General features: G+C 42.4%; 1 protein-coding gene across 32 annotated transcripts in view; it reads right to left on the bottom strand.

Annotated features, from left to right (window-relative positions):
* The window catches only part of CADPS (calcium dependent secretion activator), a 437791-nt gene extending 421977 nt beyond the window's left edge, over window positions 1-15814 (bottom strand). For all 32 annotated transcript variants that reach the window (XM_070576926.1, XM_070576929.1, XM_070576936.1 and 29 more), the window contains exon 1: window positions 11886-15814. In XM_070576926.1, coding sequence (XP_070433027.1) covers window positions 11886-12329 — 444 coding nt within the window. In that variant the 5' untranslated portion in view covers window positions 12330-15814. The remainder of the gene's footprint in view (window positions 1-11885) is intronic.
* Window positions 15815-16008: the final 194 nt, after the last annotated feature.

Raw genomic sequence — 16008 nt, 5'->3', positions numbered from 1 at the left:
TGACCTTTAAAGTCTGAAATGGCCTTGGCCATTCTTAGTATGAACCCAAGACTGACAGCATGGCAGGGAAAGCCCTAGATTTTGCTCAGGAGGCCCAGGTTGGTGTTTGATAGCTCTGTCTGGCCAGTGGGACTGGCTGGACCTCACTTTTGCCTACCACAAAATGTGCCTCACCTACTCACAAAGTTTGTTTTAAAGAAGAAATGAGATCATCTCAGTGAACAAGCTATAAACAGCAAGGAATATTTATTACTGTTCTCTAAACAATCATGAATTCAGCAATCATGAATTCATGTATCAGCCATTTATTTACTGAGCACCTATTACGTGTATACATTATCTATCAGACACCAGGGGATACTAAATGAAATCATCTCTGTAGAGTCAGGAGAAAGAAATAGGTATAACTGAAGTAAGATGTGCTCAGTGCTCTCTGCTCCAATGTAGTTAGCATAGCACATGGTTAAGAGATGCTAGCGTCAGACTACCTGGGACCCAACCCAGCTCTACCATTTATTAAATGTGTGACCTAAAGCAAGTTGCTTAACTGCTTTGCCTCTTGGTTTCCTCATCTAGGGTTGAGATGATTAGTACCTATCTTAGAGAGTTACTGTAAGGATTAAATGAGAGAAGGCTTACAAATTTACAGAGTAATATCCTATACTCTACCATCCTGTAGTCATTATTTATTCCTGTTCTTTATAATGACTGGGCTCCATTTTCTACCTAGGAGAGTGATGGAAGGCAAGGTGGGGAGGGCTTTTTAAGCAGGAGGAACAGCATGTATGAAGACATGGAGGCACAAAAGAGCTTGCAAGAGTGAAGGGATGTTAAGTGGTTTAACAGGCTGAAGCCAAGGATGTGTGCAGAATTACAGGAGCAGAGGCTGGACAGGGAGGGAGGACCCATTTATGCCATGCAAAGCTATGCCATGCAAATGAGTTTAGAGTTTATCCTGTGTAGACACAAGAATTCTGATCAGGGAAAGGTCATGATTGGATCTGGGCTTCAGAATGATCGCTCTGAAAGCTGGATGGAACATGGGCAAGAAAGGAGGCAGAGAAAATGGTTAGAAGGTTATTGCAAAAGTCCATGAAAACAATCATGAGGACCCAAAGCTGAGCACCATCGATGAAGATGAAGAGGAAGAGAAAGAGATGAAAACTTTCTCAGTGGGAATATCAACAAGATGTGTGCATCCTTTCGTGGTGAGGATGGACAGCTGTAAAGATTTGAAATTGAGTTCTGTACTTCTGCCTTAAACAGCTTGGTTATATAGCAGCACCAGGACTGTAAGAAAATAAATTTGTCTTCATTAAGTTAGAAAATAGAGGGGAAAAGCTTCCTGGTGAGCTGTATTGTTGAGTGGTCTGAGGACATGCTAGACGACACATCCTGGAGGTCCCTGCTCTTCCAAGTGTAGTCTGTAGACTTGTGCCATCTGTGAACTGTTTGTTATTGGTCTTCACCAAGATAAGGTACTAGTACTGGAAATTACATCAACTTCAACATTAAGCTGTTCAATTCAGCTGACAATTTTTTGTAGCAAGACTTTCTTGAAGAAAGCAGTGAGTTGTTTCACATTCTAGCGCAAGTTCCTTATGTCATTGTAGATGCACGACAAAGTGTTCACTGTCTTGCACCAGTCTGAGACCACACCTTCAGCAGCACTGATGTAAATGACTAGATGTATGGGTTTGAGTATGGTGAAAGCGCTATGCTGGAGATAAAGATTTGAGAACGGGAAGTGTGGAGATGTCAGTAGCTAAAGCTATCATTAGCGGTGAGGTTGCAGAGACATGGTATAGAGATGACAAGAGGGCTGTGTTAGTTTGCTAGGGCTGCCGTAACAAAGTACCACAAACTAGGTGGCTTAAACAACAGAAATGTATTTTCTTACAGTTCTGGAAGCTAGAAATGTGACATCAAGGTATTGTCAGGGTTGGTTCCTTCTGAGGGCCTTATGGGAAGAATATATTCCATGCCTCTCTCCTAGCTTGTGGTTGTTTGCTGGCAATCTTTGGTGTTCTTTGCTTGTAGAAGCATCACTCCAATCTCTGCCTTCCTCTTCACGCTCTGTTCTCACTCAGTACAAATGTCTCTATGTCCCAACTTCCCCTTTCAATAAGAACACTAGTGATAATGGATTAAGATCCACGCTAACAACCTTAACTTTAACTACATCTGCAAAGACCTTATTTCCAAATAATGTCATATTCTGAGGTACTAGGGGCTAGGAGTTCAGCAAGTGGATTTTAGGGGGACACAACCAATCCATAAGAAAACCAAGGACGGAGACCTGGAAAACACCAATATTTATGATTCAGACAACCACCATATCCTGCCTTACCCCATAAGTTATGTTCTATGTTGGTGCACCTCAACTTCTCAAGCAGATTGATAGGTTTTTCAAGATCAGAAATGCTGTCTAAAATGTCTTTGCATATTTTGCCTACAGGATTTAGTGACTTTCTTGTATGTAGAAGTGGCTCAAAACAATGTTGTCTGATGATGTATAACAAACAAAAATTGAATATGGAAGAGCCCCCAAGAAATGTTTTGAACACAGTATGTTATGACACACTGCCTTAGAGACAACAGTTGCTGTACTTGTCAGAAAAATCGCCAAAGTAATGTTCAAGATATATTTTAACTCATTTACTTAAACAACTCTATGCCTACCATCCACACCAAAAGGCTGTTTTTCTGCATGGGCAACAGAAGGCATAATTATTTGCAAGAATTTTCAATGTTTTTCTTCTGCTTTCTTAAGTGGCACAGTGGGTTCTCTGTACCACTCTGCATGTTTGCCAAAATCCCATTGTCTTTTTGAAAGCACTACAGCCCCTGGGGGATTTGTAACTTAGCATGTGCTTCTGGAACACTTAGGGATGAAAAAAAAAGTTAATTTCAAAGTATCTCCGAACTTTGTTACTGCGCAGAAGTGAGTCTGAGAAATATCACGTGATGGGTTGACATTTTCCTCCCATAGGCTACTGAGAGGACATCACCACATCATCAGTTTACTCCATAACTCTCAACTTTAGAATAGCAGCGGAAGCTTGGAACACTTGGGGAGTTGATAATTCACTTTCTTTTTCAAACCTCTCAATGTTTCCCCTGCTTGTTAAAATGAAAGGAGTGGCTTAGCAAAGATAATTTTCCCTTGACTAGTGAAAGGCATCAGAAAAATCCATACCTAAGTAGTTTTAGTTTTTTGTAGATATTTCACACCCATGATATTCTTATGACCACATCCAACGTGCAACTTATTATTTACTTATATCCTAACTTCACTCAGAAAGAACTTTAGATAACTTACAATAAGAGAGAAAATAGTACCAAAATCCCATAAGAGAATAAAAGTAGAGAAAAGAAGCATAGTTATTTATGTGTAAATACGTAGAACTTATCGATTCTATTATATAAATTTGGCAGCATTGAGACACATGATATTTTAAACAGCCTAACTTTCACTATAAAGCTGTTGACTGCCCATTCTTTTTTTTTTTTCTTCAGAAACAGCTAAGTTAAATAAAACACACTAAAGAACATATACCCAATATGGCAACTTAGTTCTCACCTTGGCTCTTTCTGACTGAATGTTTGGCTACTTAAACATGCACTATAGTGATTCAAGTTCAGCTGGAATCCAGCCATTGCAAAAGCTTCACAATTGCTTCTGGTGTTTAAAAGAAGATTTTTCTTTATAAGGGGTCTACAAATGTGTTAGTTGTTGGTATGAACAAGCCAAGTTGGAAAGCGATTGATGGTGTGTTTCTGCAACATAAATTAGTTTGAAACCGTTTGGTAAATGGTTTATCCTTCATGTTTTTCACTAAGAATTTTCTATAAAGTGATAAGGTTCATAGAGGTAGACTGTATTTAAAACTCCGCCACTTCCTCTCCTTAGAAATTCCCGAGGAAATAAAGCACCAGTATGGAATTTCAACAGTCGATGTTTACGAGAACCTACTATGTGCTAGGCAGCATTTTAGGAGATGGAGAATCAAAGAGGAGGAAAATGTGATCCCTGTATTTGGGGTTCCTACAGTCTAGTGAGAGAGAGGCACACACAGGAAAGGTTATTTAAACATAATGTATAGGAGATAAAGCGGAGATAGAGCAGGGCATTATGGGAGCATTTAGCTTAATATAAAGGTTTGGGTAAGGTCTCTTGAAGGAGATAACGCCTGAGTTAATTAAAGGAGGAACAAGAGCAAGTCAGGTGAGAAAGACGTTCTAATATAAGGCACAGCATGAGCAAAAGCATGGTAGTATGAAATAACATGGGGGCATTTGGTGGACAAAAAGGCAAGAATACTATTATTACGGTTACCAATAACATTTGTTCAACATTTACCACATATTAAGGACTTGTGGCGCAATTAACAAGCTTTATTTCTCATAATCCTCAATATTATTTTTCCCCATTTTACAGATGAGGAAACTAAGACTTAAAGAGATTGGATAAGGTGCCCAAGGTCACCCAGCCACCAGGTCACGAAACTGACAAGGGATTTGAAGCAGAGACTGATGGCCTGTAGAATTAGTGAAGCGTCTCAACAAAAGAAGAAGAGGGATGTATTGTATCCTCGACCCCAACTATTCTCTAGACAACGCTAAAATGGTAACAATTACCCTCTGGGTCTGCTTACCATGTCAATAATGATGATCATGACGATGATAAGAATAATGAATATGAAGCTTGCTATGATCAGTACTTTACGTATATTAACTTGCTCAATCCTTTCAAGGATAAAAATAACACATTACACATATCAACTTAGCAATAGGAAGAACTAACACTTACTTGGCACTTACCACACGCCAGGCATTATTCTTAGAGCTTTAGTGTATTGTCTCACTTAATTTTCACAAGAACCAAATGATGGAGATACCATTACCCATTTTATTGATGAGTAAACTGAGTCAGAGGGAGGTTAAGTTGCCCAAAATTACGGAACCAGTTAGGGGTACAGACAGGAAGCAAACCCAGGCATTCAAGTTCGGAGTCTATGCTCTTAACCACTGTCCATCATATGGCAAAAGCAATGACCAGAGACTCGCTGGCTTCATTCCCCTTTCTTTACCTGCTAACAGCAGAGAAGTAATTCTATCATATGCTGAACCTGACAAATAAAAAAACAACAAGGTAGGGGCCGGCGTGGTGGCGCAGCGGTTAAGTGTGCACATTTCTCTTCGGCGGCCTGGAGTTCACCAGTTAAGATCTCAGGTGCATACATGGCACCGCTTGGCATGCCATGCTGTGGCAGGTGTCCCACATATGAAGTAGAGGAAGATGGGCACGAATGTTACCACAGGGCCAGTCTTCCTCAGTGAAAAGAGGAGGATTGGCAGCAGTTAGCCCAGGGCTAATCTTCCTCAAAAAAGCAAAAACAACAAGGTAATTCTGATCATCAGCCCTCCAATTCTGCAGTAACTATAAATCTGATCCTAACAGGGAAACTGTTGCCAGAGATAGGGAACATAGAGTTCCAAATTCCAGATCCCTTTCTTGGATACATTACAGGGGCCAGGGTCAGACCATCAATATCTGCACAGCAATGGCAAGAAGAGATGGTGTTGGCAGGAACGAGATAGCTCATGTCCTACCATCCAGATATATATCCTCTTAGAACAAGCATAATTTTAGTTAACAGTGATTAAAATTCCATTATTTAAGTGATGGCTGGGTAGTCTTATTTCTATTGCTTTTTGCAGACTCATAAAAATTTGGGCGCAGCTTTGCTACATCTTCCAATTATAAGAGAAGCCAGAAATACAATTTTTTATGTGAATTATCTTGATAGTTTTAAATGTTGCAAACTAATTCAAAAATTTGAAAAACGCATTGTGGATAAAACAAATACATTTGTGGGTCAGTTTCAGCCCATAGGCTACAGTTTACAATCTCTCGGGTAGTCTGCAGCCTTATAAGCTTTTAAGATCTTACCTTCTCATTAAAATTTAGATAGTCGGACAAAGTGAACTCTAACTTTGTCTTTAATTATCTCAGATTCTTTGAAGACAATGCTTTATTTTGTAATGTAAAAGCATACCAAATACAAGTTTGAAGGATGTTATGTCTTGATAATGAGTAACCTCATTGCCCAGGAAGAAATATCAACTATTAGATAAAGAGGAGACAGTAGAGACTACCTGAAGCTTCCTCATCCTTCTCTTCATCTGCCAGATGAAGAAATCATCCCAGAGACAGAAAATGACTTGCCTATAACCAGTGGTTTATCAATGGTAGAGTTTGAGCTCAAACACAGGTTTCAATATATATCCTTTCTTCTCATCAACCAGCTTTCTTCACTCTATCTAGGAAGTCGTTTGAACTCCTAGATCCAGCCACACCTGCAGTCACCCTGCACTGGATTTTTCAATTACAAGCAACAATAAATCTTTCCCTTCCCCCTTATTTTCCTTTTGATTTAGCCACTTGAGTTGGGTTTCTGTCACTTGGAACCAAAAGAATCAGACTAATAGTGTTCCACAAACAATGACTCCTTTCCACATTCCTGCTACCTCATGCTCTTCTCCAGACTGGAATATCTGTCTTTCCTTATGCTTGCACGAATCACACAAATTCTTTAGGACCTAACCCTAGTCTACTTCCTCCATGAGGATTTTCCCTATTATTATATCCAATCCTGTGTGGGTGCATGCGCACACACACCCTCTCTCTCCCTCCTCTACTTTAGTATTTGTAATCAGCATCTTAAAATGAAACACTTTCTCATTTTTAACTTATTTGACATGTATATATGTAATCTTACAGACTAGGACAGAAGCTCCCCAGGTCAGGAGCACATCTCACACATATCTTCTGGTCTGCCACCAAGCCTGAGAGAGTGCTTGCTGCAATGAGTAACTGGTCATTTATTGAGAACTTAGAACTAAGCTACAAGAACTCACCTAATCATTCCAGCTTAAGTCATATAGACACCTGGCCCCAAGTCACAAGTGCCGGTTACATTTCAGTGTGATAGCTTACGATTGTATGTTCAATTTCTTTTGCAGGGACAAGATCTTGGAATCATTTGACTTTGACCACTTTACGCAGTACAATTCTTCAGGAACGAATGTTTAATTTCCTTTGTTCTTCAGCCCAGTTTTAGGGAGGCATAAGGCTATTCCAAGTGTGTAATGAGGCAAGAACCTCTCTGATGACTTTTTTGGTATTCTGCTCCTTCAGAATGTCTCTGCGAGTACCAGTGCATAGCAGTTCCTGCCCATTGCACCAAGGAGATTGGGGGGGGCGGGGGGGGGGGGTGGAAATGCCAAAAAGCATATTTAAAGAATTTAATTCTTTCCCTGATGAAGAGAGAAACACATAATTCTTTTTGAAGGAATCCTGGCTTAATAGTCATTTAGTTCTCTCAAAAGGTTAGAATATTTTATTTTTTTAAATGTAAATCATATGTTGCATTGACAAAGCAACCCTTAAGAATTTTGAATAGTGGAGCTAACCCAAATGCTTTAAAGCATATCCCAATAGATGAATCACTATTATTGATTTAAAATACACACACACTCACACACATATATAGTTAACCAGCAGTAGGTCTTAAATTTTATGTAAGGTATGGGCTTTTGAGTCATGACCAACTAACAAATCACATACATAAATGAATAAAAATGAAATTTCTATAGCTAAAAGTGACTCAACATTGGCCATAATTTCCTGGTAAGATATAAGCTGAATCACATGGAAATGAGTACCTTGAACTTACCACACATTTGGCTTCATCATAAAGTCCTCTTGAATGAAACAGGAGTTCACATAGAACAGACACAATAGTAGGATTGCCCCCTTCTCTTATCATATACAGACACACACACACGTACACAAACTACATATGCACACGTAATATTTATTTTGAGCACCTGTAATCCAGGCATTATGAATAATTCCTAGCCAATGAAATCAATTGGTCATGTCGGTCTAAATATTACATAGAATTGTTGACAGTGCCTGCTTGTACATTCCCTCAGTATCAGCTATAAGTAGCTCGTTCACATGAGGTAGCCACTCAACACCGTTACTACAGAATTTAGAAACATACGGCGGAGCTCTGCCATGCCAACTTCTAGGTATTCACTCTACCATTCTGACAAAAGAAGATTTAAAAAAAAAGCACAGAACTGTTTTTCAGATTGTCATTTATCAGCTGCTGAAACATACACTGTGACAGTCTGATGGCTAGGTTTTTGTTTTGGTCATAAATTATCATTACCAGCATGCTATATTTAGATTCACAGTAAGACAAGAAAAATACACCTATAAATGATAAAATATGTTTTCACATAGTCTGTTTAAAATCCTCTCTTTTAACTGGGAAGATTATTGGAAAGTCCAGGCATTCTTTTTCCCAGTAAAAGTGAAAACAAAGTAATTAGCTATCAGAATGATCCAGCAATAGCCCTTTCTCCCTCTGCTCCCTCCCAGTTGTTCTTAAAATCCTTTTTTTCCCCCCAGCTTGAGCCACATAGAAAGACTGACGACAGTCTGGTCTTCAGATCAACCAGCTACCAGCCCATCTTCCTCCTTCATACTCTGTATGAGGTTAGGACTTAAATGTCCATTTGCTTGTGTTGACTATTTGATAGGTGCCCAAAGGGAGAGGGGTAGGCCTCTCTCAACTCAAATAGAAATAGCCCTGAATAAAGAATTACACCTGACATGCTGTGGATGCTAGGGCTCTATTTTCCACTCCAGAATATTTCTGGTGAGTGTTGCATGTTAAATAGATAGACTTGGAATCAGAATACCCCATGCCTCAATTCCCACTCTTTCACCTATCTATGTAGTGCTTTAGGCAAATTACAAAACCTCTTTGAGTCTCAGTTTTCTCTTCTAAAAATAAGGAGGGTAATTCCTACATTCTTGGGGTTATTAGGAGAATTTAAAATGATCTAAGAACAGAAAAAGGAATTTAGGTTAAAACTAAGGTAATTTGAATAAACTACAGATTTTAGTTAATAGTAATGTATCAATATTGGTTCCTTAATTGTAACACAGTTACCATACTACTGTAAACTATTAATAATAGGGAAAATTGCATATGAGGCATATGGAAGCTCTGTACTATTTTCTCAATTTTTCAGTAAGTCTAAAACTCTTCCTAAAAAATAAAGTCTATTTTTAAAAAATGATCTAAGTGAAGTGCCCTGCATGCAGTAGGGATTTGAAAAATGGTAGCCAGTGTTATGATATAGACTATTTGGTTTCATGAAGTCTATTATACTCTGTACAATATTGTCTTTTCCTCCCCCTGCCCCCCACTGCTTTATTGAGATACAATTCACACACAGCACTGTGTAAAAGGTGTACAGCACGGTGATCTGCCTTGACAATACGATATTTTCTTTTCCCCAGTTCAGCACTTCTTTTTCACAGGCAGTTCTCTCTCTGCCCTCCATACCACTCTATTTCCTTTCTCTACATCATTTTTCCTCTAGCTTTTTCTAGTTCATTCACTTCTATTCCACCACAGACTCATGTTTCATTTACAACTAGTTTATATTTCTCCACGACTAGTTTTAGTTGACCAATCTTTTTGGTAGGCTTTACATTTCACCACAATGATTATGCAAACTTCTCAGTTACTTTCAATGATTGCTCATTTAAAAAGAAAATAATCAAAGTTCCAAGCTTTCTACTTGGAAAAAAATAGCATGACATCCTTTTCCAGGAAGGCACTAAAAACTTAAAGATATAGCAATGGAAAAGCTTGCTTTCTTTTGTAGTAAGGAGACAGATATTCAGCTTCCTGGTACAGCCAACAGCCCCGAGGGAGCTTTGCCAGAATATGTATTTAGCACTAGTTTGCTGCAATAACTAAAAATAGTGTGACCAAATGCCAGTGTTATTAGTCTGTCCTGGAGTCTCTCTGATGTTAAGGTCATGTGTAAAAACAGAACTCACCTACCCCTCAAAACCACAGCTTTCAATGGATTCAGGTAAAACAGACAATCAGATCAGAACAACTTAGCCTCACATGATGATCCTTCTCGGTGGTTCAAGGTTTGTTTAGAAGAATGGTGTCTTTGTGAGAATAGACTTCCTTCCCCATTCTAGTGCTGGATTTAAGCATCTACTTGAAACATAGAGTTCTACAGCCTTCGATTGATAAAGGGAAGTTTGTTTTTTATTTTTTCTTTAAGTCACAAAAGTTTTCATTGCCAAAGGAATAGGAGATCTTTGGTTGCTGCTGTTATTAACAGGATAGATTTTGGAGATGGAATTTCTCCTGCTCTAAAGACATAATCATCCTAATAATTCCAAGCTGAAACTGGAAATATGAGACCCTGTGGACCCAACACCCAAGCCTAAAAGAATATCCAAAAAACTTTTACTGCTCTGAGGATACTTTTGCTCTCTGTAGTCCAAATTACAGGTTGAAAAAGCAAGGGGGCACTCATGAGGGTCGAGAGCAGAGTGTGCAGCCCACCTGTTATTTCTCAACCAGGAAATGAGTTTGATTTTTAATCAAACTGATACCCAAGCTTGTGACTGCTGAAATAAACATCAGTGATGGGTGGTGTGTGTGCATACATAATCAAAACAAACAGAGGAATCTGTGCTAACTCAAGATAAGGGTGGAGAAATACAGGAAAACCGAACACCCTACTACAGCAACATATAATTCAGTCTTAAATGGCAGCAACCGAGAAATTCACTATTTTAAGAAACTGGTCTCACCACCTCTACGGGGTTAGAGCTGGTTTCTCACACTGCCCCTCTGGGGGCTTCACTGGCTTTTCTGATAGCTCAAGAGCGGCAGATTGATTTAAAAGAGACAGAGCAGAAAGCAGACTTTCTTAACTCACTCCCTCCAACGGGGTATCTGACCCCTTGTCTTCTGGTCCCCCATGGCTGCCCCTCATCTTTCAGGAACCGCCCCCTCCTTTCTCTGGCTGGAGAACAGCTGGTAGACATAGAAGCTTTATTTCACATCAAAGGCAGCCCGGAGCCGCCTCAGCTTTGCCCCAGCCTCAGACACAAAAAGCTTTTGATGCTTATAACTGCGAGGTTTTTTGCAGTTGCACTTTGTCAAGGCACCAGCGGCAGGGCTTGGAGGGCCTCAGAGAGCCAGAAGGTGGCGGCGAAGTCACCTTGGGAAGAGAAGAGAGTCAAAGAGAAGAAGGCAGAGGGGCTGACCCCGGCAGGACCAGAGGGCGCGCCCCTGCTCTGGGGTCAGTGAGGAAAGGGAAGGGAGATTGGAGAGAACCCCGGCCAGAGGGAAACGGTGCCAGAGGACCCCCTGGGCAACCCTAGTCAGTGATCAGCTGACCCGGGCGGGGAGGAGGGTGCCTTTCGCAGTGTGACTGGAAGCTTCGCCTTCCGTGCTTGCCTTCTCCCGCCTGCCCCAGCGGTTGCTCTCTGCCCAGACTAGCCTGAGCGCAGCTCGGAGGCGCTCTCCTCGCTCCACACCGGCGTCCCCGCCCGCCGAGCGCACGCCCAGGAGGGCGGGCGCGTTGCTGAGCGCAGCCGCCCGCCGCTGGAGAGTGCTGGGAGCCCAGCAAACGAGCAAGGCCTCTCTGGGCGCCGCGGGCTGCAAGTCACTCGCCGAACCTTCCGGGCCACAAAGCGGGACTTGCCCACCTTGCTCCCCGGCGCTCCCGAGAAGGGGGGCCCGGTTCGCGACGCTGCGCTCCAGGCCCCTTGCCGGTCCCAGGCAGCTCCTGGCGCGCTCCAGGCTGGGCTTGGCTGGGCCTGGCCACGGAGAGGGGGCCTCGTAGCCCCTTCCCCAGGGCGCGGTCTCCTCCTCCTCCTGCTCCTCCTCGCCAGCTGCGCCGCCAGCTCCTATTGTTCGCCCCGCCCGCCTGGCGACGTCCCGGCGCTGCTCCCTGGGCCTCCCAGGCGCACCTACCTTCTGCTGCCGGCGAGCCATGTCGGTGGGCTGCTTGGCGTTGAAGGGGTAGGCGATGCAGCGCATCACGAACACATAGAGTTGCAGCCTCTTCTTCCTCTCTTCCTCCTCCTTCTGCAGCCGCTCCAACTCCTCCTTCTCCTTTTCGCTCACCACCGACGGGCTAGGGCTGGAGGGCCGGCCACCACCAGCGCGGCTGCTGGGCTGCAGCCCCCCGGCCCCGCCGCCGCTGCTCGCTCCGCTGCCCCCTCCGCCGCCGGCTCCCACTCCGGCCCCGGCGCCGGCACCGCCACCGCCCCCGAGCCCGGCGCCGCCGCCCGAGCCTTCGCTGGTGCGGCTAGGAGATAGGCGCGCGCCGGACGCGGCCGAGCCAAGCACCTCCTTGCCACTCTCCTCTTCCACGATCTCATCCGATTCCTCTTCGCTGGACGAAGGGTCCAGCATGGTGTCGCCTGGGGAGGGGGTTCCCTGGAGCCCCCGGCTTGGGGTGCAAAAGGTGGGAGGCGCTGGAGGTGGCTGGGAGTCGGCTCTCCCGGATAGGCGCTTCTCCTGAAATCAGGGAGCGAGCGCGCTGCTGCTCAGTCTCGGCCGCCGCGACTGCTTCCTCCGCCCGGCGATCCGGAGCTGGGCTCAGACCCAGGAGCGCGAGGGGAGGAGGGAAAGGGAGAGTGCGTCCGTGGACCCGAAGTGGGCAAGGGGGAGAATCAATTGAGAGCCCCGAGCCCGCAGCCGGATGCCATCTGCAGCCGCTGAAGGAGGCGCCTCCAGAAAAGATGCCGAGTGTTGCAAGCTGTCGATGCAGCCAAGAGCCGAAGAGGCATCTTGCCGATTGGGGAGGGAGCGGCGCTTACGTGTTTATTGGCTTAACTCTCCCGTGTCCGCGGCGTAAAGGGTGGCTGCAGAGGGCTGGAGGGGGGAGGGCGCGGAGCCTCCCCAAAGTCTCAGAGCTTCAGAACTGACCCGAACGCTTTACCACCCTCCTTACACCCTCCCTTTTGTGGATAATTTCCTCCTCGATCCCCAGTTCTCATTGCCTCGACCTCTCTCCTCCTCCTGCAGACAGAAAGTTCTTGGGGGAGGAAGAAATAGACAAACCAGTGATGAGTTTTTGTCAACGAAGAGTGGACTGTGTGTCTGGAGACGCTAAATCCAGAGGTCTCACTAAGAGGACGTCGGCGAGATCCCATGCGGGAAAGCAAGAGTGTATCTTCTATCACCAGGTTTCTTCACACATGGAGCGTGGGGGCAGTGGGGCTGGGCAGCGTGTTTGTCTCACCTGTGTAAACTCTGATTCCAGCAATTTACTTTACATACGTCCACTCTCATTAAAATACAAGTGAATCAAATTGTGAGCGGGTTGGTGTACCGACCATGCAGCTCAACTATTTAAGTAGAACCCTCTCCCTTGCTTACCCTGAAAAACCTATGATGAACATTCTTCAATTCCAAGAACTGGGAATACTTTCTGCTGAGGTAAGCCTACCAGAGAAATAGAAGGGTTTCTGATTGCTCAGCCCTTCCTCCATTCTGGCTCGCTGGAAGATCTGGGTGGAGGGGAGTGGGGACCCTGAGATCAGACAAAGACACCCCCAAAACTTAGCGACATCAACATCTAATGTGTTGACTCTGCTGCACTGTCTTCATCTCTGCTCCTCGGTTATCTATTAATTCAAAGCAGCAGATGGTGCGTTCCTTCCCCCTGCTTCTTTCACTTAGGCCAATAAATCGGGCGGACTGGGGAGCTGGCCAGCGTGCTGAATCTAATCAGCGACCTGCAGATGGATTGAAAACAAACCAACACCAGCCACCCTTGGATCTTAGGCTGTCTAGAGACCTCTCTCCACCTCTCCCGGCCCCATCTTCTATATTTATGTATTTTCGAATGCTCTAATTAATCGTATATACTGCTAGGATTTACTGTAAACATACAGCATGAATTGAAAGTTTACATCACATCTGTCGTTATGTATTTTCAAATTTACCATGAGTTTTACTGTAGGCTTTGGTATTCAAGTGAAGCTTTCTAGCTAATCTGTTTGAAAGCTAAAAATGAACTTAAAACATCTAGCTTCACATTAACTCCAAAAATCCTGTTTGATTTCTTAAATTAAGTAATATTTGTATGGCTTTGACTTCACCACCATACTCACCTCAAGGCCATGACTTCTGTGGCCATCATGTAAATAATCCAGCAATGTGAAAATTATTACAATTTGGCAATCTTCACTTTTTAATTCTTCTAAAGAAGTAAAAAATGTTCAAATCATGTTGTACCAGTTTCCCTGGAAAAGAAAATATAGTGGGCCAGTCGATCAATTAATCAACAACCTTTACTCAGCACCTTTTTGTGGAGGGAACGTTGTTCTAGGTGCTTGTGGTGGATGGAATTTTTAGAAGACATTCTCTTAAAGACTGTAATCTCCTTTAGAAGATACAACATAAACATGTGAAAACAATTGACAGCACTTATTTCAAAGCAACATATCAAGAAATCCAAGTTAGTAAACTGCTAAAGGCTTGCTTGAATGAAGCAACTGGGAATGGAAGAGAATCATATATTTCTCAAAGAAGAGAGTTAAATTTTAAAGAAAGGAACCATGTGAATGGATGATGAAAAGGGAAGGTGTTGCAAGTGAAAATGTGGTTTGCAAAGCCATAGTGATAGGACAAGGGACCAAGTAAGGTATAAGTGTTGCATGGGTGGCTAAAGGGGAATTGAGGAGGAAAAAAAGAACTGAAATAATAATCCATTTGGCCAAATTGGGAGATCATGTTTAGGACACAAAGAAATGAATTATTAACTAGCGAGCATGTGATTTGTGGAGGGGGTGCTCTTTAAGGCCAGACAAAGGCCATTTACTAATTAAATATTTCTTCTTTAAGCAAGATTAGGCACTTACGTATTATCACATTAGGCATTAGTAGAAGAGTGACCATGAATTCTGCCCTCAGAACCATTTGGAATTTCTCAATTGCTATAACAAATATTTGTTTAGTTTTGTATTTTTACACACTTCCTTTGTGGATATATGGCGTTCCTTTTCTAATAATACTCTTTAAAACATAAACTCAGTATCTGCCTTTGGTTAGTCATATAAACCTATGATTTGGGTATTAAATAACACACTGCTTAGAGAAATCTACAATCTTCTCAATCTCCCCATGAGTGTTCAGAGACTTAAGCAGATTTTACCAGAAATACTTATAATTTTTTAAATGGTGTGCATTTCTGTCTTTTAAAATGTTCATCCTTTCGAAAATATCTTTTACCTTAGCTAAAAGTTAATTCAGTGTCCTTGGAGATATAACTCTTTGCTACTGGTGAAGATAAGATATGCCACCCTGAACTCTGTAGGCATCTAAACTAGGAGTTATGGGTTTCCTAGATGCAAATTTTGATGAACAAGGAAGAAAATAACCCCAGAACACAATCCACAGGCTCTTAACATTTGTTCGTCTTTTGTTACCATCCATGTTCTTATTTTAAAGAGTGCAATTCTACCATAGATTCTGATACATGTAAGTATTTACAGCCTCAAACAAGCTATTTTAGGTGCATGCATCTTTGCCCCCACCTCCAGTTATGCTTTGTAGGAAACTTGAATAACCTCAAGGTGATGGAATAAATTTTAGTCAGCCATCTGGAGACCATATCATGAAAGTAGAAGTTTTAACATTGAATTTTTAAATCCCACCCACTAAAAGCAAAGTCTAGGGGAAATGGAAATGACTGAGACACTAAACCAGGGTTTTCTAGTCTAAACTTGATTATCTCCAACCTCCTCCAAAGCATTTGCTGTGATTGTGTAAAAGGCCACAAGTATGAGGGAATAGCTGATGAGTTGGCAATGGATAGACACTTTGATGAAAAGCGATCACTCTTTATATCACTCATATAACATGTTTCAATCAAATAAAACTGAGTTTAATGCCCATTTTAATGTTTTGTGTGTTTGTTACTAGAAGATAGTTTGCCAAGTAATTTTTTTTAATCTCACAAATCTCATATTATCTAGATGTAATCATCTCATACAATCAACATTTCTTTTATTTTTTTTAATTTTAAGAATAGCTCACAAGCACCACAAAGGAAAAATTTGAACTTTGTGATATGCCTGTGTCA

This window comes from Equus przewalskii, chromosome 15 (genome assembly GCF_037783145.1).
Source record: "Equus przewalskii isolate Varuska chromosome 15, EquPr2, whole genome shotgun sequence".
Taxonomy (NCBI): Eukaryota; Metazoa; Chordata; class Mammalia; order Perissodactyla; family Equidae; genus Equus; species Equus przewalskii.
Note: the sequence above shows the minus strand (reverse complement) of the source record. Positions and strands in the feature narration are given on the sequence as shown.